General features: G+C 47.8%; 1 protein-coding gene across 3 annotated transcripts in view; it reads right to left on the bottom strand.

Annotated features, from left to right (window-relative positions):
• Nucleotides 1–8,629: 8,629 nt before the first annotated feature.
• LOC148502538 (uncharacterized) overlaps nucleotides 8,630–25,773 on the bottom strand; it is a 43,617-nt gene continuing 26,473 nt past the window's right edge. For all 3 annotated transcript variants that reach the window (XM_088449731.1, XM_088449730.1, XM_088449732.1), the window contains 2 exons: nucleotides 16,407–16,510; nucleotides 8,630–10,677 (listed from right to left, as the gene is read on the bottom strand). In XM_088449731.1, the coding sequence (XP_088305857.1) occupies nucleotides 9,707–10,677; nucleotides 16,407–16,482 (1,047 nt within the window). In that variant the 5' untranslated portion in view covers nucleotides 16,483–16,510 and the 3' untranslated portion in view covers nucleotides 8,630–9,706. The remainder of the gene's footprint in view (nucleotides 10,678–16,406; nucleotides 16,511–25,773) is intronic.

The raw sequence follows: 25,773 nt of genomic DNA, 5'->3' as shown, positions 1-25,773 counted from the left end.
GAGAGAAGGGCATCTTCCACTTAGCATCTTAGCGACCATGCGATTACAGCCTATCCAACCATGCTGCACATTCACATTGCCACTAATAAAACCACTGTACTGGGCTGTTCATTGTCTCAGGACAACCGTTGGTTTGTACATACACTCTACCACCGCCATCTGTAAACACAAACTGCAACAGTTAGACAGTAGTTTCGCACCGCATGGGCTGATCTTGCCTCCTCCACAAAATGACCACTTCCTCTTTAGCTGTGTGCTGCCGATTGGTGGGACACATATGATTCAAACTTGCCGAGCTTTCAGCTGCCCCCTGTGGGAGGGAAGATTCCGGCTGGCACTGCGAGGGGCGTGGCGGCACGGTGAAGGTGGGCGGATCTGGGGGGGATGTGATGACACCATCGCATCATCATAGCCACGCCCACTCTATACACTGCATCAATTACTGGCATTGTGAAGCGGGGGCAGAGCCACAATGTCGCAATGCTGCCTGTGCCGCCCACTTCACCGAGAAAGTGTGCGGCCAGGTAGCTCCAGCCTCCGGGAGATTTGATCATTTTTCTGGGCGACCGGGAGCGGCATCCGATTTCCAGGTGACTCCCATGTGTTTCAGGTGGGTAGGCAAGTATGATATTATTTAGTGGGCCTCTAACATTTATTCCCCAGTGGGTCCTTTCTGCTCCCTTCCTACACTAGCCACCCCCAAACCCCCCCCCCTCCCCACACACACACACACACACACACACACATACAAACAGTTAATGACCATACCTACTGAATGATTGGTCATTTCCCTTCAGTATCCCCTGCCATTGCATTTCCCTGGTGAGCCCTTAATGCCCCATTCTGACACTGTATCTATTGCAGGCTTGCCGACTTTCTGGCTGCCCCTTCCGGGAGGGAGCACCCAGATTGGCACGACAGGGGGGAGTGGCCAGCACAAGGAGGCGGGGCTGGTCAGACAACGAGTATTTGTGGGCAGGGAGGGGCTACGCGATAGCATCATTTTGGTCCACCCCCGCTACACAATGCTGATATTACAGGCATCGCGAAGCAGGGGGCGGGGCTAAAATGATGCAATTCAGCGTGAATCGTGTCTCTGCCCCCCTCCCCCCGCTGCAGGGGTTTCAAGGGTAATATCAGGGGGGATAAGTGGGGTGGGCGGCAGCCGGGGGGATTGCCTGCCTCTCAGGGAGGTCGGGAGCAGCACCCGATTTTCGGGAGGCTCCCGACCAAATCAGGAGGGTAGACAAGTAGGATCTATGACATCACATCCATTAACATCCTACTGATCCTAAGGGACCAGTGGAAATACTTTTACTATCATTGGGTTCTTATTTAAATACCAACACAGGTTTATTATCCTTTTGTATTTTTATTAGTTTCCAAATTGATTTTTTTTATCATGCCTTTTTATGTTTACAACTGTTAATGGCATATAATTTAATTTCAGGCTCCTTCCGATTATTCACATATTTTTACCTCCACTTACAGCTGGTAGCATTATCTCCTTTTATTTATGATGTGTTTATATATAATATGTATACAATTTATGCCACCCTTACAATTTGCACACCTTTCCGCGTAATACTTTTTATTTACTATGAATATAATTTGAAGAACACAAGAAATACAAAGTAAATCACAGATGGCTGGAGCTTCAGAAGTGTTTCCTGGTAAATAATGGGAAAAATATATATTTTTTCTCCAATCACATATTTCTTTAAGCAAAACAAGCTCAGGCTTTCATAGGAACCTGCCATGCAAAACACAAGGTTCCATTTCTTTAGAGAGCAGAAATGAAAAGCCAAATAAAACTGTAATTTTCTTCCCCAAATACAGAAGCACTAGACCAAGATAACTGCAGGCACGGTGTTGTAAAGCACTCACCCATCTGAATTCAAATGAAGGCATCACGGCAACAAGGAAGGTAGACAAAGACGAAAGACCCCCTTGACTTATCAACAATAAAAACGCAATATTCAATATATTCACCCCCTCTTTCCCTATAAGAATACTTTCCCAAGGGGTACCTCTAGGAACTTCACAGTTTGTTGTACAAAGCAGGATAGTGTCAATGTTCCCAAATATAGTGATACTGAGCACTACCGGGACTATGCGGCGCTTTTCAAAGCAGCAGCGCCGTTGGCGGTTTTGGATGCTGGATTTAAAGGGGTAATACTATTAAATATAGAACATGCCTGGGTTTGGATCTAATATTAATGCTCCTTTAAGTACAGAGGGAGAAAGCGCTGAAACACAGCGTCTATGAAAAGCGCGGCATAGTAAATGTACACGTCAGATGGGCTCAGGTCGTCAGCTGCGTCTCTCACAGGAAATGTAGACGTCGCTACACTGTGGAAGTTAGTAATAGAGTCATTGGTGACAGAGGAAGAAAACTGCAACATAGACAAAGTCATTTTTTTTTTATTAAGCACCCAAATACAGGGGCATAACTATGGGAGACAACGGAGGCGCCTGCCACTGGGCTCCAGCTCTGAAGGGGCACCTCCTTCATTATCCACAATATATTCACCCCACTTAGGGCTGTAACTATGTACCCGGAGTGTACCCTCATGGCCGCCCAATACATGACACCCCTTCCCGGCACCTGAGAAGCCACCATACACTAGTGGAGAGCTCCATGTCAGACCATCAGCTGCCGCCTTCGTCTATCCATAGCCTGTCCGCGAATTGCTACATTACAGTGTCAGCGATTGTGACGGTGGGCACCAAATTATAACTTGCCTCCGGGCGTCTGGGATGAACTTACGCCACTGCCCAAATAAGTTGCACTTATAGCTCCTGCGAGCGATTTAGCGTCTTCTGCTGCAGCCGCATCTGCGACCATTTGCGGGCAATGAAGTGCAGTAACAATAAAATCATGAGGAATTTTATCCTTTTACCCATAGTTGCCTACCCTTAATTTCTCCTCCCCGGGAGATGCTGGGGAGGAGAAGCAAGTGAGTTGCCACGGGGGCGGGGCCTGATGGTTTGTGCCATTAAGCCCCGCCCCCTTTGTGAGAAATTACCGTAATTGGCACACTTTTACATATTGGGCGGGGCTAAATGACACTTTCCAGCTGTGAGAGGGTTTTATAGACTCCTTTACGTTGGCCCTAAAACGCGAAATACATTTGTGTTTCCGTATTACTTCTTGGTATGAAACCTGGATTTTACTGGATGATCCACCCATTTATTTGACTGTTACAGGCTGTGATGGGATCTGTGTTTTTTTGATCACTCCTTTCTCCTATTTTATCGATAAATGGTTTTTTTTTCCGTCTAGGGGGGTGTGCCTGCTATGTTTAGGCTGCTCTGGCTATTATGTGCCATTTATATTTGCTTTTGCCTTTGTATGGAAATAGAAATGTTTTTTGGTTAAAACATTGTATTATTTATATAGCCATACCCTTAATGGGTCTTTGTTCTATTTATTATTTGTTTTATGATATATGATGATATATTCATGATTGCTCTGATGAATAAAAGAAATATGAAAAATAAAAATTGTGTGACTTGTCAATTGTTAACAAAATGTCTGACTCCTAATTTTTGGATCAAGTTCTCCAGGCCTGCCGCTGGTGACACTATGAAAGTACTGAATAATTTGCACACATAAAGAATTACTTTTAAATTAAATGGACATTTTATCTTTATACTACTACCTGGTGCCAAAGTAGTACTTTAATGAAAAACATATTGGAATATTCTGTTACCTTTGTCTAGGACTAGTTAAAAATCCTTCATGCTGTTCCTTTATTAGTTTCTACCTTCTATGAGATTTTACTTGGACACCATACCGACATTATGACTGAATGAATTATGAAGTTAATGTGCGTACACACGGTACGATATCTATGAACAATAACGATAAATCGTTCATATCATTCATTTTTATGCAGCGAATGACCAACGATGCGCGTTCCCGCATGGACGATAACGGTATCTATGGTCATCCGTACATGCAGTCCAACTTGGACGATTTCATCACGATTTGCATGTTAAGAGCTGTGGCAGGATGACTTCACTGAAAGATAACCATCATAGATATCTAACAGTGTGTACACCCAATATCGTTCAGCGATATCGTTGGTTGTGCAGATCGTAACGTGTGTAACTAGCTTTAGAGTTAAGGTTGGGCTGCAATTAGGCTTAGGAGTGTCATGTTGACATTATGGTGTTTGATGACCATTTATAACAGTTCCATGGTTTATCCTCTCTTCACCATGATCCCTTTAATACCTTCCAGGTGTCTTGTGTCATTCTTAAAGTTTGATCATTCTCAAGCTACTGTACAATAGTTTGTATAGACTATTGGAAAGTTTGAGTTGTCAGATTACTCATAACCTGCAGAGGAACCAGACAATGTCTAGCATAGGCTTGGATGATGAGAACAAATTATTACCATGATAACGGTAAGAAATATACCACAATAAATATTCTTCTTGTACACAAAAAAACCCCATGACCCTTAAAAATACATCTGGTTTTCAATTAAAAGGGAGGGTTTACCCACAAGCAGTGTGTGCCAATGTTTCTCCTGGCCTGAAGGTGGTCACTAGCTGGTGGACACACTGGCACACACTGCTTGGCACTTGCAGATAGAACCCCCACTTTCGATTGAAGATCTGAGAGTTTAAGCTGTATGTATACTGTATATGTATTATTGTATGCATTGTACACAGATAATGTAAAGAAATAAAACTGTCAGATCTCTCACTTCTTTCTCCTGATCACGGTACTGTCCCCGGCAGAGGACTTTGTACGTTCTCCCAGTGTTTGCGTGGATTTCCTCCCGGTCCTCCAGTTTTCTCCCACAATCCAAAAACATACTGGAGGGTTAGTTTGCTTCTTACCTTAGTCAGTGGAGGGTATATCTACTAAAGTGAGGGATTTTAGAGGTTGAGTTGTTACCAATAGCAACCAATCAGATTCTACTTATCATTTATCTAGCACCTTCTACAAGATAGTAGCTAGAACCTGATTGGTTGCTATGGGCAACGTCTCAACTTCTAAAACCCCGCACTTTAGTAAATATACCCCTAGCTGTACATGTGGTAAGGGATATAGGGCCTGATTCAGACCCGTTCGCTAGCAAGCGATCGCTCGCAGCGAGCGATGTTTTGCAAAGTGCGCATTGCGTATGCGCCGCAGTGTGCGAACTAGTCCGAGCGATCGGGAAGCAATCACTCGCCCAGCAGAGACAGCCCAGCAGAATGAGTGACAGGTCAAGCTGTTTGTGGGAGGTAACAGGGGCAGGGTCACTGGAAACGGGGGAGTAGAGGTGCGAACGCAGGCGTGCCTGAGCATCTGAACTCCGTTTCAGAGGCGTGCATAATTAACAGGCAGCGTCATAGTACACGTCAACTGGTTGAACAATACACTGAAGTGATCGCAGTGCATGCGGTAAGGTACAGACAACCACAAGCGCTGCGGTCAATTCCGATGGAACCCGATGCACCGATGGTTGTATATACTTCCTGGAGATGACGTTCGCTAGTGGGCGGCTAAAGACAGGCTGGTGGGCATCTATAAACACAAAGTGATCGCTCGCCAAGACATAGTGGGCGTGCTTATGCCTTGCCGTGCAATCAGCTGCCTTGCCGCCACTTAGCTGAATTCGCATATGCTGGGAGCGAGTGTCCGCATCTAGCGAGCGGGTCTGAATCAGGCCCATAGATTGTAAGCTCCACTGGGGCAGGGACCGGTGTGAATGACTAATATATCTGTGTGCTCTATATAAATAACTGGTAATAAATAATAAAGAAATGTGTGGGTTATGGAAGCTATTGGGAGATATCACATCTACAGTCACAGGGCCTGATTCAGACCCGGTCGCAAGCGCTGAGCACTCACAGCCGGGTCGATGGTGGCCCAGAGCGCATGCGCACGACAGAGCTGGCTACGTCGCGCGCATGCGCGAGACACGGATAGCGACGGGCAAACCGTCGCTCCAGGTCTCGCACCAAAGGGGGCATGCTGTCGATGTTGGGTGACAGCACGCCCCCTTTGGTGGGCGGGCCGGGGGGGGTGGCTGCCCAGACGGAGGCGTTCCCATGAGAAAGCCTACCGTCTGGGGGCGGCCCCACTAACATCAGAGAGCTTTTGAGCCGAAAGCTCTCTGGGGCTTGGGCCACGAGACCCTACCACAAGGGTCTCGTCGCAAGCCCGATGGTCGCGATGGTCTAGACCTTCGCGACCATCATCATGGCCGCTCGCATTAGCTGTGGGTGGCAACCCACAGCAATGCGAGCGGCCAGGAAGCCGCTCCATAAAACAAAAAAAAGACCCCGATTCAGAGCGAGCGCTCTGTCAGAGCGTCCGGCTCTGAATCACGGCCACTATACAGTATGTAGAAAGCACAGTGCATTAGAGAACGTTGATTAGTATAAAGCACAATGGGGTCTTTTTGTGTCCCTTGAATGTCCGACATCCGCCCAATTCTTGACACTATTCGTAAAACCTTTGTTTTTTAAATAACGCACTCCTTGTTACCACAATGCAGGATCAAATCGCCTATTCCCCCCATGTGCACCCACTGGGGCTTTATCAGATGTGGGTGCAGAAGCGCACGTACTGTAGCTGTGTCTATGGGCAGTCGTCTGTCTCTGACTTTGGAGCTCATTCAGATCCACTCGCAAGTTGCGGCCACTCGTTCCCAGTGTATGTAAATTCGGCTAAGTGATGGCATGGATGGATCTCGCTCGCCAAGGCATAAGCACGCCCACTATGTATTGGCGAGCGATCACTTTGTGTATGTATATGCCCATTAGCGTGTGTTGAGACGCCCACTTGCGCACGTCATCTCCTGGAAGTGTCATAAAACATTGGTACATCGAGTACCATCGCATGCGAGCGCAGTGCTTGTGGTTGCCTCTACCATGCCGCAAGCACTGCCAGGACTTCAGTGTAATAAACAGGCATGTGACATGTACTATGACGCCTCTGAAATGGCGTTGAAACACTCAGGCACGCCTGCGTCCGCACATCCACTCCCCCGTTTTTACTGTCCTGCCCGTTACCACCTACAAACGGCCTCTCCTGTCAATCAAAACACTGGGCTGTCTTTTCGGGGCGAGCGAGCGTTTCCCGATCACTAGTAGTTTACGCACAGCCAACAATACACAGATTAGCGAACATCGTCAGCAACGAGCAGCCGCTTGCTAACGAGCGGCTCTGAATCAGGTCCTTTATACATAGCCCCTCCCTGGTGTACATCTGTGCGTCCCAATGTGTAAAGACTGAGATGCCCGCTGCCAGCGTCCATACACGCTGTATTACTGATTGGTGCCTCCTCAGATACCACCATCGGTCGCACCTTTAAAACTTGCACCAGAGTCAGGCACAGGCCTGTGTTTCTGGGTCTCGTCACTCATGCTATGTATACTGCAGACAACAGTAATGTGTAGTTAGTGGTAATAACAAGTACTTATTGGTTGCTATGCAGGGAAAAGTGGCAGCCATTAAGGCCTGAGAAAGACGCCAGTAGTGATAAAAGGCAGCTGCTTTTCCAATATTAAACTGTGGGTGACATTTTATTATCACTAAGCAGCTATCATATAAATATGCTTCAAAAGAACACATTTAAAAATAAATGTATAAGATATCAGTTGGATGACAGAGCCTGTGGTTGTCGGGAACACTCTCAGCTACTTAGGAAATAATGTCTTAGATGTGACTGCTCTGCCAGACAGGCTTTGTCTCTGCGGCTGGCGTGGCTCTGTAAGAGGCAGCGTGCCCGACAGAGTGTGCGAGATCGGCTAGTAAGTCAGGCTGCAGATTGGTAGATTCATGCACAGGCCAATGATGTCCTACCAAATATAACTGACATGGCGTGCTTTGCGTTGTAACCTTTTGCCCTCTATCAAATTCCATTATAACGCTGCCTTAAGTCATTGGAGGTTATTTCAGCTTTCAAATGGGGCTGGAAAGTGATCTTTTACTATGTGCAGTCGATATGCAGGTTAAGATTGAACTAAGGAGCTCATTCAGACCCGCTCGCTAAGATGCAAACGCTCGCTGCTGCCGATGGTATGCAGTGTGTATGCATTGTGCGCGTGCGCTTACCTTAGCGAAAGTTTTCAATGCATTCGCTCGCTGCGCATAGACAGCCCAGCAGAGTGACAGAAGAAGCCGTTTGTAGGTGGTAACAGGGGCTGGCCATTAATAACGGGGGAGTGGAGGTGCAAACGCAGGCGTGCCTGAGCATCTCAGCGGCGTGTTAGAGGTGTGCATAATTTTAAGACAGCATCATAGTACACGTCAGCTGGCTGGTTTTTACACTGAAGTGCTCGCAGTGCTTGCAGCAGGGTATGGTCAACCTCAAGCGCTGCGATAGCATCCGATGTTACCTGATGTACCGATAGTTGCATACACTTCCTGGACATGACGTGCACAAGTGAGCGTCTTAAAACAGGCTGGTGGGTGTCTGCATACACTATGTGATCACGCTCTGTGTGATAGCACTGTCTATGCAATTTGTATACACCTCGCGCGAGCGATCGCATCTAGCGAGCGGCTCTGAATCAGCTATGTATTTTGCCTTCATGGTAAAAGGTAAACATTTCAAGGTTATGCTATCTTAAAAGAACACAACAGTGCACTTTATTAACTTTATTTTGTATAATACTGTCTGTAACTTAGAAATACATACATCAAATGATAACATGGCATAGCAGTGCAAATTTACCTTAATCCAAAATGTGCTACCCCTTTATAAAGAGTGTGGGGCATGTATGACAGTGCCACTTTAAGAAATCCTATTCCTTTGAGGGCCAGGCTTGATATCAGCTGTTTATTTAAATAACCACTGGATCCCGCCTACATTTGACACACTTGGAAATGAGGCACAACAGCTCCCCCTAGTGACAGGAATCACATTTGCCTTATCAATGAGGTCTCTATGGACACGCCCTTATTCAGCAAGGATCGCTAATGCGATGCAGCTGTAATCGCGTATGCAGACCTGCTGCGAAAGCATGCTAATATGTGCAGTAGCAAAGCGCTCGCACGGACAACATGCAGACGCCCACTTCCCCTCTCGCAAATCCGTAATACCGTGCAATCCAGCCAAAACATCGGTAACATCGAAGTACATCGGAGGCACTCGCACATTTACAGCAGGTCAGACCTCACTTATAAATTGCGAACTTTCCTGTACGCAGTAAGCACTCAAGCCCTGAGCCTAATTTATGCACGCCTCTGTAACGATGTTCAAACGCACTGGCACGCCTGCGTTTCTCCGCCAACAACCCACCCCCCTGTCACCACCCCCTAACGCTCACTTCCTGTCAATCACTCTGCGATTGCTCTGCGTGATCGCAGTGAAGCATTTGCGTATGCTCTGTACGTAATAATTGGCCAACTGCGTACACGATTGCAAAAGCGATCCTTGCTGAATCAGGCCCACAGAACACTTTATACAATGGAATTCAGAGAGGGAAGAGAAAGTGCTATTAATTGGGTAGCTAACAAGACATGTTTCAAGCCTATCCCTGCTTGAGTTCAGATGAGGTGGCGGCAGCATTGTGTGATCTCAGAAGGTAGGACAAGGTTAAGGGGACAGGTAGTCTGGAATGACCTTATCCTTACACAGTGTACCTAAGCTGAAGGCATCTCAGACATGACCCAAACAGGTCTCAAAACCAGATTTGGTTTTCTGCGAAACGTATGGACGGACTTTCTTTGGACCACTTTGGGATGTAGGTCATAGCTCCCCCCTGGCATGTTGTATATAGTGCGCATGAAGACCGCCTTCCTTGGTAAAACCAACTCCACACTCAATGCACTTGTAGTCTCCCTTTTCCTCCCACCTGTCCCGCTCCTTCCGGTGGGTCTGCAGATGCCGCCGGTAGTTGGAGGCCTGGCTGAAACTTTTTTCACAAAGGCTGCAGGGGAAAGGTCGACTGCCGGCATGGATCGCCCTATGGCGCTGGTAATTGGACCGCTGGTTAAATCTCTTGCCACACTGCTGGCACTGGAAGGGTCTCTCACCTGTGTGGATGCGTAGATGACGTTTATAGCGGGAAGAGAAAAAGAATGTTTTGCCACACATAGGACAAACCTGAGGCGTCCGTGAAATGTGCAAGTTCCTGTGCTTATCAAAGGTGCGCTGAGCCCGAAACCCTCTTCCGCAATCTTGGCACTGATATGGTTTGGGATCCTCATGCACCCACTGGTGGACACGAAGGGTTTCTAGCTGTGTGAAGGCTTGTGGGCACTCTGGGCACTGGTACGGTCTCTCGCCAGTGTGAATGCGCATGTGGCGGGACAGTTTGGTGGAGCAGTTGAAAGCTTTGCCGCACCAGACACAAACCCTATCCTTGTGATGGGCCTGCTGGTGTCTGCGGAAGGCGGGCAGGCTGGCCAATTGCTTGTCACACTGCGAGCATTGGTAGCTTCGCTGGCCGGTATGCTGCTCATGGTGACTGTGTAAGGCCAAGAGCCAGCAGAAGCGGCGCCCGCAGTCAGAGCAGGTGTAGGGCTTTTCGCTTCCCTCCGTAGCCCCGGCACGGGCAAGGTCACAGTCCTTACAGGTGTAGGAGAGATCAACGACATGATTGCGTTGGTGCAGTTTTCGTGCGCGAAGCGTTTGAAACGTCCGCCCACAATCAGGGCATGGGGTTGGCGGGGAGTCCTCGGATGCCAAGTGGGTGTCTGAATTGTTCGCCAATGATTCTGCGGTATGAGTAAAGATCAGTTTTAGAAACACATTCCAAAATACAAAGTATATACCGTATGTTCATCAATTAATCACTCGTTGGTTAAGTCGCATTGCACCAGAATGCAACGCATTTATATTGCCGGCAAAGGGTCTATGGGTCCCGATGCTGTGCCGTGTACACCGTCACCATGGACAGCAATGACATACGTGTAACGAAATGACCACAAGGAAGAGATGCAGACATCATTTTCTCCTGGTAACATCTAAGCCACATATATCAGAGCTGTTCATACACGACAGCCCCATAGATAGGAAATGAGGCACGGGGAACCTCAGAGAACATTTCCATCTTACCCCACGCCACATTTTCTATCTCTGCAGTTATAACCATTTGCACACTTTCTCACAGTGGCCTTTTCTGCTTGTCTTTGGACCTCTGTGTGCACTATATTCATCACAGTTTACAATATATACATTTTAACCATATATTCTACAGGTTTGGGTATGAGATCCTGGCGGTCGGGATGCCACTGGTCAGAATACCGACAGTGGCATCCCGACATCCATAAGGAACTAAGGTAAGACTAACCCTTACCCCTAACTCTCCCTCCCCGATGCCTAACCCTAATCTCCCCCCTAGTGCCTAAACCTGACACTCCGTCCCTGGTGCCTAAACCTAACCTCCCCCCCTAGTGCCTAACCCTAACCCTCCCCCTAATGCCTAACCCCGCACCCTAACCCTGCCCCTAATGCCCAATACTTACGTTTGGGATGTCGGCGGTCGGGATTCTGGTGCCGGGATTCCGACGCTGTCTGGATTTCGGTGCCGGTATTTCGCCCGTCGGCATCCCGCATGGCGGGATGCTGACTACATCCTATATTCTACATATGCCTGCCTTACTAAGCCAAAATTACACACATTTACGCTATATGTTAAACAATCAAATACTCCTTATTTTCCATATCATTGTACCATCAGGGCCGTAGAGAGCCGACCTGAGTCTGGGGAAGGGGGCGTAGCCTAAGTGTGTCCCGTGTGACCATACCTCCTTAGAGATAAAACGATCTCACCCCGGCGAAAATACAGCGTCCTCAATCCAGTATAGTTACCATAGGCTTAGCTATAGTGGGTGCAGGTGGTGCCATTGCTAAGGGGCCCAGAAGCTTAGTGGGGCCTGGACCCAAGTTATATACTGTAGTTGCCATATTAGCATCTTAATCAATTGGGTCCGACCTGTTGCCCAGTCTAAATGGGGATACATTACATTTTCAGTGAGAGGTGTGGGTAGTGGATGTTATAATGGTAAGGGGACTCTGTAATATGGCATAATCTGAATTGGAGGGCACTGTAATGTGGCATAATATAACCTGCTCATTCTAATGTGGTATAATGGTACAGTGGTACAATGAAATGGAGAGCACTATAATGTTACATAGTTTGAACTGGGGCAGTCATGTTGCACAATATGAAGTGGAGGCACTATAGTGTGGCATAACATTAACCGGGGCACTACAATGTGGCATATAATGAACTGAGGGTAGTGTAATGTGGCATAATATGAACTGGATGCACTATAGTGTGGCATAATATGAACAGGGGGCACTGTAATGTGGCATAATATAAACAGGGGGCGCTGTGTGGCATCATGTGAATTGGGGGTACTGTATGGTCTAATGTGTACTGGCAACCCTACAACGTGACATAATGTCAACCTGGGCACTACTATGGCTCATAAAATAAACTGGGCACTGCTATGGGGCAAAATATTAACTAGGGCACTGCTATGGTTCAGAAAATAAACTAGGGCACTATTATGGGGCATAACATTAACTAGGGCACTACTATAGTTCATAAAATAAACTAGGGCACTATTATGGGGCATAACATTAACTAGGGCACTATGGTTCATAAAATAAACTAGGGCATTGCTATGGGGCATAACATTAACTAGGGCACTACTATGGTTCATAAAATAAACTAGGGCACTATTATGGGGCATAACATTATCTAGGGCACTATGGTTCATAAAGTGAACTAGAGCACTGCCATGGTGCATAACATTGCCTAGCTAACTAACGGGCATAACATTAACTAGGGCACTACTATAGTTCATAAAATAAACGAGGGCACTACTATGGTTCATAAAATAAACGAGGGCACTACTATGGTTCATAAAATAAACTAGGGCACTATTATGGGGCATAACATTAACTAGGGCACTATTATGGGGCATAACATTAACTAGGGCACTATTATGGGGCATAACATTAACTAGGGCACTATTATGGGGCATAACATTAACTAGGGCACTATGGTTCATAAAATAAACTAGCTCACTGCTATGGGGCATAACATTATCTAGGTACTACTATGGTTCAGTAAATGAACTAGGGCACTATTATGGGGCATGACATTAACTAGGGCACTATGGTTCATAAAATAAACTAGCTCACTGCTATGGGGCATAACATTATCTAGGTACTACTATGGTTCAGTAAATGAACTAGGGCACTATTATGGGGCATGACATTAACTAGGGCACTATGGTTCATAAAATAAACAAGGGCATTGCTATGGGGCATAACATTAACTAGGGCACTACTATGGTTCATAAAATAAACTAGGGCACTATTATGGGGCATAACATTAACTAGGGCACTACTATGGTTCATAAAATAAACTAGGGCACTATTATGAGGCATAACATTAACTAGGGCACTACTATGGTTCAGTAAATGAACTAGGCACTATTATGGGGCATAACATTAACTAGGGCACTACTATGGGGCATAACATTAACAAGTGCTGCAGAAAAGTGTCTCTCTAGAAGCATTGGGACAGGAGTCACTTCAAAATCTTGCTATGGGGCCCACAAAGTCCTGGCTAAGTCCCTGGCAGCAGTGTTTGCCACCGACTTCATAACAAGCATGTTTTTACTTTCTGCAGAAGTTCTAAGTACATACTAAAATTAAAGTTAACTCCGCCACCCACCATTTCACTTTGCCACGTTCCAGCTGGATAATGACTTTTCATATATTGGTTTGTTTACATGGCATTATTGTACACAGAGCCTTACAGCTTAAAAGGCAAATAATACAGAACAGCAACTACGACCAAAGCAGAAACCGTACCCCGTGGCTCTTGCAGTCTAGGTCGGACGCAGACAAATATGTAAAATAAATTTTTTTTTAAAATAAAACATTTAGAATGACCTGCCCAAAAAATATCTAAAAATGTGATGTAGTGGCTGCCATCCCCATCTTACTGTCACATGTCAAATGCTAGGTCTGTAATACCCCCTTACAGTGTATAATAGGGTGCTCCGAAGCAGTGGCTGCCCCATATTAGAATCCCAGCTTTGGAACGTTGCATCAGCATCGCAGGAGTTCATGGAGGATCTTAAAATCAAGGGACATTTAAAATCTTATAACGGTCATACATCAATATTGTTTGTATTAAAGTGATGATCCAGCCGGTTTATGTGGCACCGTATATTGGTTCAAGTTGCACGTGTCACTCTTATTTTACCCAATTACTGCAGCATTGATCATCAGATGAACATAAGCAATTCTAGAAGAAGCAGATTTTCCACTGGTGCTCTGATTCTTACTATGTCTCTTGCTTTGCTGCATTTGATCTGCTACTTTTGATAATAATTGGAAAAACAAAAAATACAACGTCTCTCGTGACATCCGTGCCAGTGATGAAATTTACAAACAAAGACATCAATTATTTAAAACTATTTCTTTGTTGAAATGTCACTTTGGAATTAACAAGCTCTCTCCACTGAGTTCTGCAGCCAAGAAGAATTTAGCAGTAGATAATATGAACAGATTGCAATTATGCTCATCAAAATGTGCGACGGCAGCGAGAGAAACTGAATTCATTAGCGTTAATTAAAAGGGAATGTATACGTTATTTTACTCTGCACCCAAAGTAGCGGCACATCTAGCAATGTTGCCTTTCCCCTAAATTGTCTACCGTATTTGAGTAGTGGACCTCCATGAAGGAATAGGGGGTGGTTTAGCACAGGACAGAATTGGAAAGCTGCATGCAGGCTATAGATATATGATGTATGCACGCAGGCTATAGATATATGATGTATGCACGCAGGCTATAGATATATGATATATGCACGCAGGCTATAGATATATGATATATGCACGCAAGCTATGATATATGATGTATGCACGCAGGCTATAGATATATGATGTATGCACGCAGGCTATAGATATATGATGTATGCACGCAGGCTATAGATATATGATGTATGCACGCAGGCTATAGATATTTGATGTATGCACGCAGGCTATAGATATATGATGTATGCACGCAGCTATAGATATATGATGTATGCACGCAGGCTATAGATATATGATATATGCATGCAGGCTATAGATATGATGTATGCACGCAGGCTATAGATATATGATATATGCACGCAGGCTATAGATATATGATGTATGCACGCAGGCTATAGATATATGATGTATGCACGCAGGCTATAGATATATGATATATGCACGCAGGCTATAGATATTTGATGTATGCATGCAGGCAGCTTTGCAATTTCGTCCTTGCTAATATGCAAATGCAGCAGGTGTCTTACACCCCCTGTATGACACCCACTGTATGACACGCCCTGCTGCATTTGCGATCCAGCCCTGTGACCGAAGTGGAAGGCTGGGATAACCATCGCGACCTAGACGGCGCCGGCCAGCTGAGCAAGCCTTAGCTTACACAGGCTGGCAGGCTTGTGAGGCCAGGAAACTGCGTCCGTGGATGCATCGCCTGGCCTTGCCCCTCCCAGAAAACGGAGCTGACACGCCGACTGTCCCTGCACCCACACTGCCCCTTAAATGCCTCTGCCTGTCAATCAGGCAGAGGCATAACAGGGGCTGCGTACAATCACACAGGGCCAGTTCTGCGCATGCGGGAATCTGCGCTCGGCACTGCATTGCTGAATTAGCTCCATAGTCGTCTACGCAGTATAAGCAGCCGTTTTGTGGGTGCTGCAACCTACAAGCTCACCTACAACATTTGCCATCATTGAGGCTAGGCAAAACAACATTTCCATAAGCCCATTATGTTTGCTTATCCTGCATTTAGCTGTGGAATGTTTATAGGAGACATTGGCATATCTAAAATGGGTGCAGGGTGTACTGTGCATATGGGTCCCTGAGTCCAGGGAGTCCAGTGTCGGCACCGCAGTGGCAGCGCGAATCAACGGGAAAATGGCGCGCCAGCCAATTTCCGGGAGATTTGTGCATGCATAACGTAGGTGTCTCCAGGACTATGGCTTTGGGTGCCATGTTACCGGAGACCTGTGCAGTATACTCTGGCACAATGTCACAGTCTGCTGCACCACTGCACCACAGAGAGGAGGGGGACGACACGGAGTAGACTACACACGGGCCCCTTCCTCTCTTAAACCATCCCTGTACTGAGAAGATTAATACTGGTTAATGGCACTTATTTTAGCATGGAAACCACCGATGATTAGCAGGCTGGTGGCAATTTTATTTGGTTGAACATCTCAAAAGGTCTCGTCTTTCTATAACATAGGAAGGCGAAGGTGTTCCCCACACAGAAAGTGCTGGTACAGTAAGTGCGCTTCTTGGGGAGCAATAGGCCAAAGCCCCTCAGACTACTATACACTATACACATGCAATGTGGTCATAAGTGGCTTAGTGGCCCAGTGTAGCCATATGAATACAATTTATACATGACATAATGTATCACCTGGGGTGGTGTCACAATGTCCATCCGATTTCTCATCCCAGTGGGATTCTGCTGTGTCCTCTGTGGAAAGTGACATCTCTGGAATGACTGCGCTGGAGGGGGCCCTAAGAAACAAAATTATTATTTCATCTCTGCTCCATGAATGTTCTGGAATTTGGGTACAAAATGTGCCAGAAAAGGGGGGGATTTCAGGTGTGCTCGACAGGAATAGGGGATCACCATAATAATCCATTCACAGGCGTGAAAAGAGGCATCGGGAATACGTATTTAATACCGCCGGCCGCCTGGCAGGGGTGAAGATCCCTGTCGTTAATTTGGGTAAGTATTGCTAACCCTACTCTAACCCGCCTTTATGGGTACCTAACCCCAACCTCCCCCACAAGTGCCTAACCCTAACCCCCCTCTAAGCGCCTAAACCTAACCATCCCCTTCCCCACAGCCTAAACCTAAGTGTCCCGGGGGGGGCGGGGGGGAGGGGGGCCTAACCCTAACCTCACCTTGGGAGCCCTAAAACCTAACCCCCGCGGCTGTCCGCTTCATTCGGTATGCCGGGCGTCGGGCTCCCGCCATAGCTCTAATGACAGGCATCAGGATTTTGATGCCTGTCATTAATACCATGCCGGGATTAGACAGTCGGTAAACCGGCGGTCGGCATTTCGACCGTCGGCTTTTTGACTGCATCCCATGTAGATTACCTAAATATGTGAGGACAAGCAGCCTGACCACATAAACAAGTGCCGCAGTCTGCCTATTCTGTGTACCCATTGCCAGGACGCGATAGAGGCAGCCATTTTGTTCCTTCTGCTTAAGCAATAAATCTGGTTTTCTTATACCGTAGATTGGAAAAACAATTATAATTTGTAAATTTTACTTCATTTAAGAGGTTAAAACTACCCGAATACCTCATGCTGTTTATGTGGTTGTAAAATGGGGTGTATTTCCAAAACTGAGCGTGTGTATGAGGCATTTATGTGCAGAATAAGTGATGGCAATGTTATCACTGATCCGGTAACCCTGAGGCGCAGGATGTTGTCACTTGTGAGGACTATAAACAAAGCATTCTTGTCTGTAATAGGTGTTACCAGCCCGTGCTTACTGCGGCTAAACACTCTCTGGGCCTGATTCAGAAAGGATCGCAGTTGCTTATACGCATGCAATCGGCCGCTTGTTGCGTTCTGTGCATGCGCATACATCGCAGTGCACGTGCGCGAAGCGGCCACTGTGATCGCAGTGACTATGCAGACCCATCGCAGAGTGATTGGCAGTAAGTGACCGTTTGTGGGTGGCGACGAGGGCGGTGGGTGGGCGAACGCAGGCGTGCCAGTGCGTTTCAATGCCGTTGCAGGGGCGTGCATAAATTAGCCACTGCGATACCATACGCAGCCTGAGGCCTCATAGTGTGCGTTGATGTGAGCAATTCCTAAGTGAAGTCTGTTCTGCCTTCACTGTGCGTATGGGTCCGATGGTACTCGATTGTACCGATGTTTTCGCAGTCTTGCTAAACAGCTATATCCACAGACTGAATCTAAATGCAAAATGACAAAATAAAGTCAGGATTCCTTAGTAGCACATCTATTTATCTGGGGGGAGATGTACTAAACTCTGGAAAGTGATTAACTGTCAGCCAAACAGCTCCTAACTGTCATTTTTCAAACACAGCCTGTAACATGACAGTTAAGGCCCCCATACAAGGTGCGATATGCACCTTGCGACGCGATGGCCGATTCGATGGCCAACATATCGGGCGGTACCCACGCATGGAACGATCCGCTGCCTGACCGGCCGATATGCCGGTACCCCCTCTCCCCCCCCGCATAGTGCTGCATGGGATTGTACGTCGCATCATCAGATCTCTTGCACAGCAAGTAAGATCTGGAGGAGCGAAGTTCGATCAAGCGGGATCGCGCACTGGCCGATATCATAGCCACACACGGAACAATATAGCAGTGATATCGTTCCAATCCATCGGATCGGCTGCTATATGGTATCACTCCCTTAGTTTGGCTAAAAAAAGATACTCAGGGCCTGATTCAGCAAAGATCGCAGTAGCAAAGACGCACGCAATCGCTCGATTAATTCACATTGCGCATGCGTATGCATCATAGTGTGCGTGCGGGAACTAGCAGTTGCGATGGGAATTGCGTTTGCAGAGGCTACGCAGACCCTGAGCACAGTGGGTGACAGGAAATGCCTGCTGAAACAGGCCCTCAAAACATAGGTGCCTTCTCCAACGTTTTGGGTTTATTCAACCCTTCTTAAGGGAACACGTTCCCTGAAGACGGGTTAAATAAATCCAAACGTTGGAAAAGGCACCTATGTTTTGAGTATTTTTTTTAATCTAAACTAAGGGCCTCATTCCGATGCTATCGCTACTGCGATCTCTCACGGATCGCAGTTGCTAAAATATGCTAATACCTTCCAAAGCACAGCCGAGTATAGGGACTCCCACTGCTGCCCTCTCATATCTGTCCGACGACGTGCAACAGCATATACACATGGGGAACATAGATGCAGATGGGCAGTCATGTAACATGTAAGTCTGACCAGCCTCATACACTGCAGCTTTCCTGATACGCAGAGCTCTCATTGTGAAGGAGATCACAATGTCTAATCTATGCACGCCCATGAAACGAGGTGTAAACAGTCGCGACACACCTGCGTTTGTATAACACCCCCTTGTTACCTCCCCCAAACGCTGACTACCTGTCACTCACCATGCGAGGGAATCATCTATGTGAGCGTAAATGCAATACATTAGCTGCAGTGCGTCACTTGTGCACACGCTCGATTTGCCTAAATATCGGCATTGCGCATATTTTGGAATCAAGTCCTAAGTCCAGAGAGTGCAGCTGATTTTGAATGTGTATTATTGTTAATATAGCGTGCACCATGGCGCATATATATATATATATATATAATATATATACACATACATACACACACACACACACAGAATATGGTAGAATGAAGCTAGGTGGCGTTGTTGAGCCACTTAGTTTGTGCAGTGATGGTGGGATCAGCTCACACAGGATTAAAAATGGGTGTGACCACTTCTATCTGCTGTCCAGATGATACAGCATTCTTGCCTACTCTCCCGAGACTGCCGAAAATCGGGTGCCACTCCTGGCCCCCAGCAAGAGCAAGCCTCCCTGAATGGGCGCCGCCCCCCCCGGCGCTGATTCGTGTCATCGTAGCCCCGTCACCTGCTTTATAATGGCTGTAATATCTGCATTATAAAGCAGGGACGGGTCTGCGATGAGGCGATCGCGCTGGGACGCCCCCGCGTCGCCCACATTAGACGCCCCCACACTCCCTGCCGCACCGATCCAGAGGGGGCTGCCAGAATGTCGGTAAGTATGCTGTGGCAGCCAGGCCAGGCTAGGAAGCCAGTGGGCCAGGAGGCCATACCAGCAAGAAGCAGGTAGGACTGAGACTTTGTGTGAAGCTGTGTGCAGACTGGCTGCCCTTGATAGTTAGGGCTGAAGAAGCGAGGTAGTGCCCTGGATGCGGCCTAGGTTGTTTCTTATTTTGTGTCGCTGTATACTGACAATCTTAAAGCACCAATTTGTTGGTTTTAACCAGGACAAGCTGCGTGGAGACACTTATTTGAGCACCCAAATACTGCACCACTGAGCACCCCAAGTACTGCACCACTGAGCACCCAAGTACTGCACCACTGAGCACCCTAGTACTGCACCACTGACCACCCAAGTACTGCACCACTGACCACCCAAGTACTGCACCACTGACCACCCTAGTACTGCACCACTGACCACCCTAGTACTGCACCACTGACCACCCAAATACTGCACCACTGACCACCCAAGTACTGCACCACTGACCACCCAAGTACTGCACCACTAAGCACCCTAGTACTGCACCACTGACCACCCTAGTACTGCATCACTAAGCACCCTAGTACTGCACCACTGACCACCCTTGTACTGCACCACTGACCACCCTAGTACTGCACCACTGACCACCCTAGTACTGCACCACTGACCACCCAAGTACTGCACCACTGACCACCCAAGTACTGCACCACTGACCACCCAAGTACTGCACCACTAAGCACCCTAGTACTGCACCACTGACCACCCAAGTACTGCACCACTAAGCACCCTAGTACTGCACCACTGACCACCCTAGTACTGCACCACTAAGCACCCTAGTACTGCACCACTGACCACCCTAGTACTGCACCACTGACCACCCAAGTACTGCACCACTGACCACCCAAGTACTGCACCACTAAGCACCCTAGTACTGCACCACTGACCACCCAAGTACTGCACCACTAAGCACCCTAGTACTGCACCACTGACCACCCTAGTACTGCACCACTAAGCACCCTAGTACTGCACCACTAAGCACCCTTGTACTGCACCACTGACCACCCTAGTACTGCACCACTGACCACCCAAGTACTGCACCACTGACCACCCAAGTACTGCACCACTAAGCACCCTAGTACTGCACCACTGACCACCCTAGTACTGCACCACTAAGCACCCTAGTACTGCACCACTAAGCACCCTTGTACTGCACCACTGACCACCCTAGTACTGCACCACTGACCACCCTAGTACTGCACCGCTGACCACCCAAGTACTGCACCACTGACCACCCAAGTACTGCACCACTGACCACCCAAGTACTGCACCACTGACCACCCTTACTGAGCAAAATATCCCAGGACCATATCTGCCGACACCCTGACTGTCCCCACTGGGAGGGGGCAGCCAGGTCAGCACAGTGGGGTGTGTGACGCGGTATTGGGGGCGGAGCAGGGAGCATGACTGCGCAATTGCATCATTATGGCCACGTCGCCGCTACACAATGTTGAGATTACCGGCATGGCGTAGCAGGAAGCGGGGGCCACGATGACGTGATTCAGTGCGAATCGCGTCATGGCCTCCCCTTCCTGCTGCAGGGGTGTGTGTGTAGGGGTGCGGGGGGTCATGGGGTATGCGGGTGGATACACCCTATTTTCAGGAGCCTCCCGGTCATTCCCTGAGTGTAGGCACGTATGTCCAGAATGTAAGAATATATATTTGTAAATTTAGTGCTACTAAGGAATTCTAATTTTACTTTAAATTTTACTTATTTTACTTTACTTGTCATTTTGCATTTAAATTCCATTTCATTTTGCAAGTAATATGCAGTTTAATACTGTAAGTAATATCTGTAACCACTGGAGAGTAACATTATAAAGAAACAAATTATTCATGTACACGTACGTTACATGAGATGAGGCTTTAGCAGGGAACGCTGGTGCTGCTACTCAGTAACATGAATGGAATACACAGACATGGTCAGTATGTAAATGGATATACAGATGTGTCCTTTTTACTGTGTGCCAGTCGTGCCAAATAGTCTCTCTCAACGCCAGTTTCTGTGCGACTCGACCGCACAGGGGCCCTGATTCAGAGCCGGACGCTCTGACAGAGCGCTCGCTCTGAACCAGAGCCGTCCCTGCTCCTTTTTGGAGCGGCCTCCTGGCCGCTCACATAGCTGTGGGTGACCACCCACAGCTATAGCGAGCGGCCAAAATGATGGTCGCAATGGTCAAGACCATCGGGCTTGCGACGAGACCCTGCGGTTGGGTCTCGCTGCCGCAAGCCCAGGAGTGCTTTTGGCTCTATCAGAGCCAAAAGCACTCCCACTGACATCACTAGTGATGTCAGTGGGGCCGGACCCAGACGGTAGGCGTTCCCATGGGAACGTCTCCGTCTGGGCAGCCACGCCCCCGGCATGCCCACCAAAGGGGGCATGCTGTCAATCACCATCGACAGCACGCCCCCTTTGGTATGAGACCCTTAACGATGGCTTGGCCGTCGTTATTCGGGTCTCGCGCATGCGCACTTGGGCAACATCGACCCGCTCGCGAGCGCTGAATCAGGCCCAGAGCCTCTTTATCATTTAAAATGTGCGTTTTATTTGCAATAACAATACAACTGGGAGGTGGTCGATGGTCGCGATGGTGGATGGCACCGAGCCTCTGGCCAGCTGAGTAAGCCTCGGCCTCAGCTTACTCAGGTTGGCGGCATGCGATCCCAGGACACTGCGTTAACGCATATCCTGGGCTGGCCACTACTGGAAAACCGGGCGGATACACCGTTTCCGGGAATGCTGGGCCGCCCCTGCCCCGGCACTGCCCCTCAATCAGGCAGAGGAATTCAAGGATCTGCGTGCGACTACGCAGGACCCATTCTGCACACTCGCAGAATTGGTCCTACTCACGTGCAGATTCCCGATAATCGGGAATCTACTATCAGCAGTGCACTTGCGCGGCCCTTTGTACGTATGTACAACCAATATCTGTGAAATTAAAGTCACAGCCCAGGGTCTCTAGTACAGGAGATGTCCTAAGCCTTGGAGAGAGATAAAGTACCAGCCAATCAGCTCCTCTCTGCCATGTTACAGGCTGTGTTTGAAAAATGATAGATGCTGATTGGTTGGTACTTTATCCCACTCTACTTTATTACTCCCCAAGACTTTGTACATGTGCCCCTGTCAGTGGTGTGTTGCTGCTTCTGCAATGCTTATAAGATGCTAGATTATATGAAAGGTACAGTATGTTTCTCTACTCAAGAGTGTCTCCGTCACGGCGGGCGTCCCGCACTGTATGGGGTATAGACACCCAGTGTATTTGGATGGACACACCTGTACAGTGTGTGTAAATATATAACTCACCATAAAATTATGGCCAATTATGCAATAAAAAGATTTGTAATCGGTGGCTGATGGGATGATGAGTTTCCTTCCAGGGCTGCCATGCAGCTCAAAATTGAGCTTAGGTGCATCCTGTTTCCACTGATCATCCTTGAGATGTTCCTACAGCTTAATTGGAGTCCACCTGTGGTAAATTCAGTTGATTGGACATGATTTTTAATGGCATACACCTGTATATATAAGGTCCCACACTTGACAGTGCATGTCAGAGCACAAACCAAGCATGAAGTCCAAGGAATTGTCTGTAGACTTCTGAGACAGGATTGTCTTGAGGCACAACTCTGGGGAAGGGTACAGAAAAATATCTGCTGCTTTGAAATTCCCAATGAGCACAGTGGCCTCCATCATCCGTAAAGGGAAGAAGTTTGTAACCACCAGGACTCTTCCTAGAGTTGGCCGGCCGTCTAAACTGAGCGATCGGGGTAGAAGGGTCCTAGTCAGGGAGGTGACCAAGAACCCGATAGTCACTCTGTCAGAGCTACAGCATTCCTCTGTGGAGAGAGGAGAACCTTCCAGAAGGACAACCATCTCTGCAGCAATCCACCAATTAGGCCTGTATGGTAGAAAGGCCAGATGGAAGCCACTCCTTAGTAAAAAGCACATGGCAGTCCACCTGGAGTTTACCAAAATGCACCTGAAGGACTCTCAGACCATGATGAGACAAAGATTGAACTCGTTGACGTGAATGCCAGGCGTTATGTTTGGAGGAAGCCAGGTATCACTCATCACCAGGCCAATACCATCCCTACACTGAAGCATGGTGGTGGCAGCATCATGCTGTGGGGATGTTTTTCAGCGGCAGGAACTGGGAGACTAGTCAGGATAGAGGGAAAGATGAATGCAGCAATGTACAGACACATCCTGGATGAAAACCTGCTCCAGAGCGCTCTGGATTTTAGACTGGGCCACGGTTCATCTTTCAGCAGGACAACGACCCTAAGCACACAGCCAAGATACCAAAGGAGTGGCTTCAGGACAACACTGTGAAGGTCCTTGAGTGGCCCAGTCAGAGCCCAGACTTGAATCCGATTGAACATCTCTGGAGAGATCTGAAAATGGCTGTGCACCGACGCTTCCCATCCAACCTGATGGAGCTTGAGAGGTGCTGCAAAGAGGAATGGGTGAAACTGCACAAAGATAGGTGTGAAAAGCTTGTGGAATCATATACAAAGGACTTGAGGCTGTAATTGCTGCCAAAGGTGCATCAACAAAGTATTTAGCAAAGGCCGTGAATACTTATGTACATGTGATTTCTTATTTATTTATTTTTTATTAAATTCTCAAAAAAATTATGGGGTATTGGACCTCATTCAGAGCCGGTCGCACAGAGCGTGCAGTCGGTCTGAATGAGGGGAGGACGTCTTGAATTTTCAAGACGTCCTCCTTTGCGGTGGTAAGGCTGTGGGTTAACACCCACAGCCTTACGACTGCCTAAGGTGATGGTCGCGATGGTCAAGACCATCGGGGCTTACGACGAGACCCTAGGGTAGGGTCTCACTTGTCATAAGCCCCGGATAGCTTTCGGCTCTGTTTGAGCCAGAAGCTCTCCACTGACATCACTAGTGATGTCAGTGGGGCCGCCCCCAAACCGTAGGCGTTCCCATGGGAACGCCCCCGTTTGGGCTTCCACCCCCCCCGGCCCGCCTTCCAAACGGGGTGAGCTGTCAATCAACATCGACAGCTCGCCCCCTTTGGATCGAGACCCGCTACGACCGGCGCTGTCGGTCGTAGCAGGCCTCACGCATGTGCACGACTGCGCCGTCGTGCGCATGCTCTGTGGGGGGCCATCGACCCGGTCCGAGCGCATCGGCGCTAACGACCGGGTCTGAATGACCCCCATTGTGTGTAGAATTTTGAGGACAAAAATTAATTTATTCCATTTTGGAATAAGGCTGTAACATAACAAAATGTGGAAAAAGACTAGCGATGTGAATACTTTCTGGATGCAGTGTAATACAATACATTCAAAACATACAATACAAGTGGGATCAAGCAGTAAGATTTCTATGCAAATTAGGGCCTGATTCAGCAAGGAACACAGTTGCTAATACACACGCAATTGGTTGATTCATTCGCACTGCGCATGCATCGCAGTGCACGTGCCAGACGCTTTGGTCAGAACTGCATACGCAGAGGCTAGGCAAATAAACAACAGTGATTGAAAGGAAGTGCCGTTAGTGGGTGGTGACAGGAAGTGCCGTTAGTGGGTGGTGACAGGAAGTGCTGTTTGTGGGTGGTGACAGGAAGTGCTGTTAGTGGGTGGTGACAGGAAGTGCTGTTAGTGGGTGGTGACAGGAAGTGCCGTTAGTGGGTGGTGACAGGAAGTGCTGTTTGTGGGTGGTGACTGGTGTGGTCCGGCGAATGCAGGCGTGCCGGTGCGTTTCAACGCCGTTGCATGGACGTGCATAAATTATCCACTGCGATAACCAGACGCCTCCTGAGGCCTCATAGCATGCACTGAAGTAAGCAATTCCTGAGTGAGGTCTGACCTGCCTTAACTGCGCGTATGGGTCCGATGTTACCAATTGTTTCGCTATGTTGGGAAAGTATACGGATGTGTGTAAGGGGAAGTGGCCGTCCTTATGTCAAGCTGCGTCCGCCATGCAAATACACACATTTACATATCACCGCT

Source organism: Taudactylus pleione, unplaced genomic scaffold, assembly GCF_031769625.1.
Source record: "Taudactylus pleione unplaced genomic scaffold, aTauple2 ptg000494l, whole genome shotgun sequence".
In the NCBI taxonomy this organism is placed as follows: Eukaryota; Metazoa; Chordata; class Amphibia; order Anura; family Myobatrachidae; genus Taudactylus; species Taudactylus pleione.
Note: the sequence above shows the minus strand (reverse complement) of the source record. Positions and strands in the feature narration are given on the sequence as shown.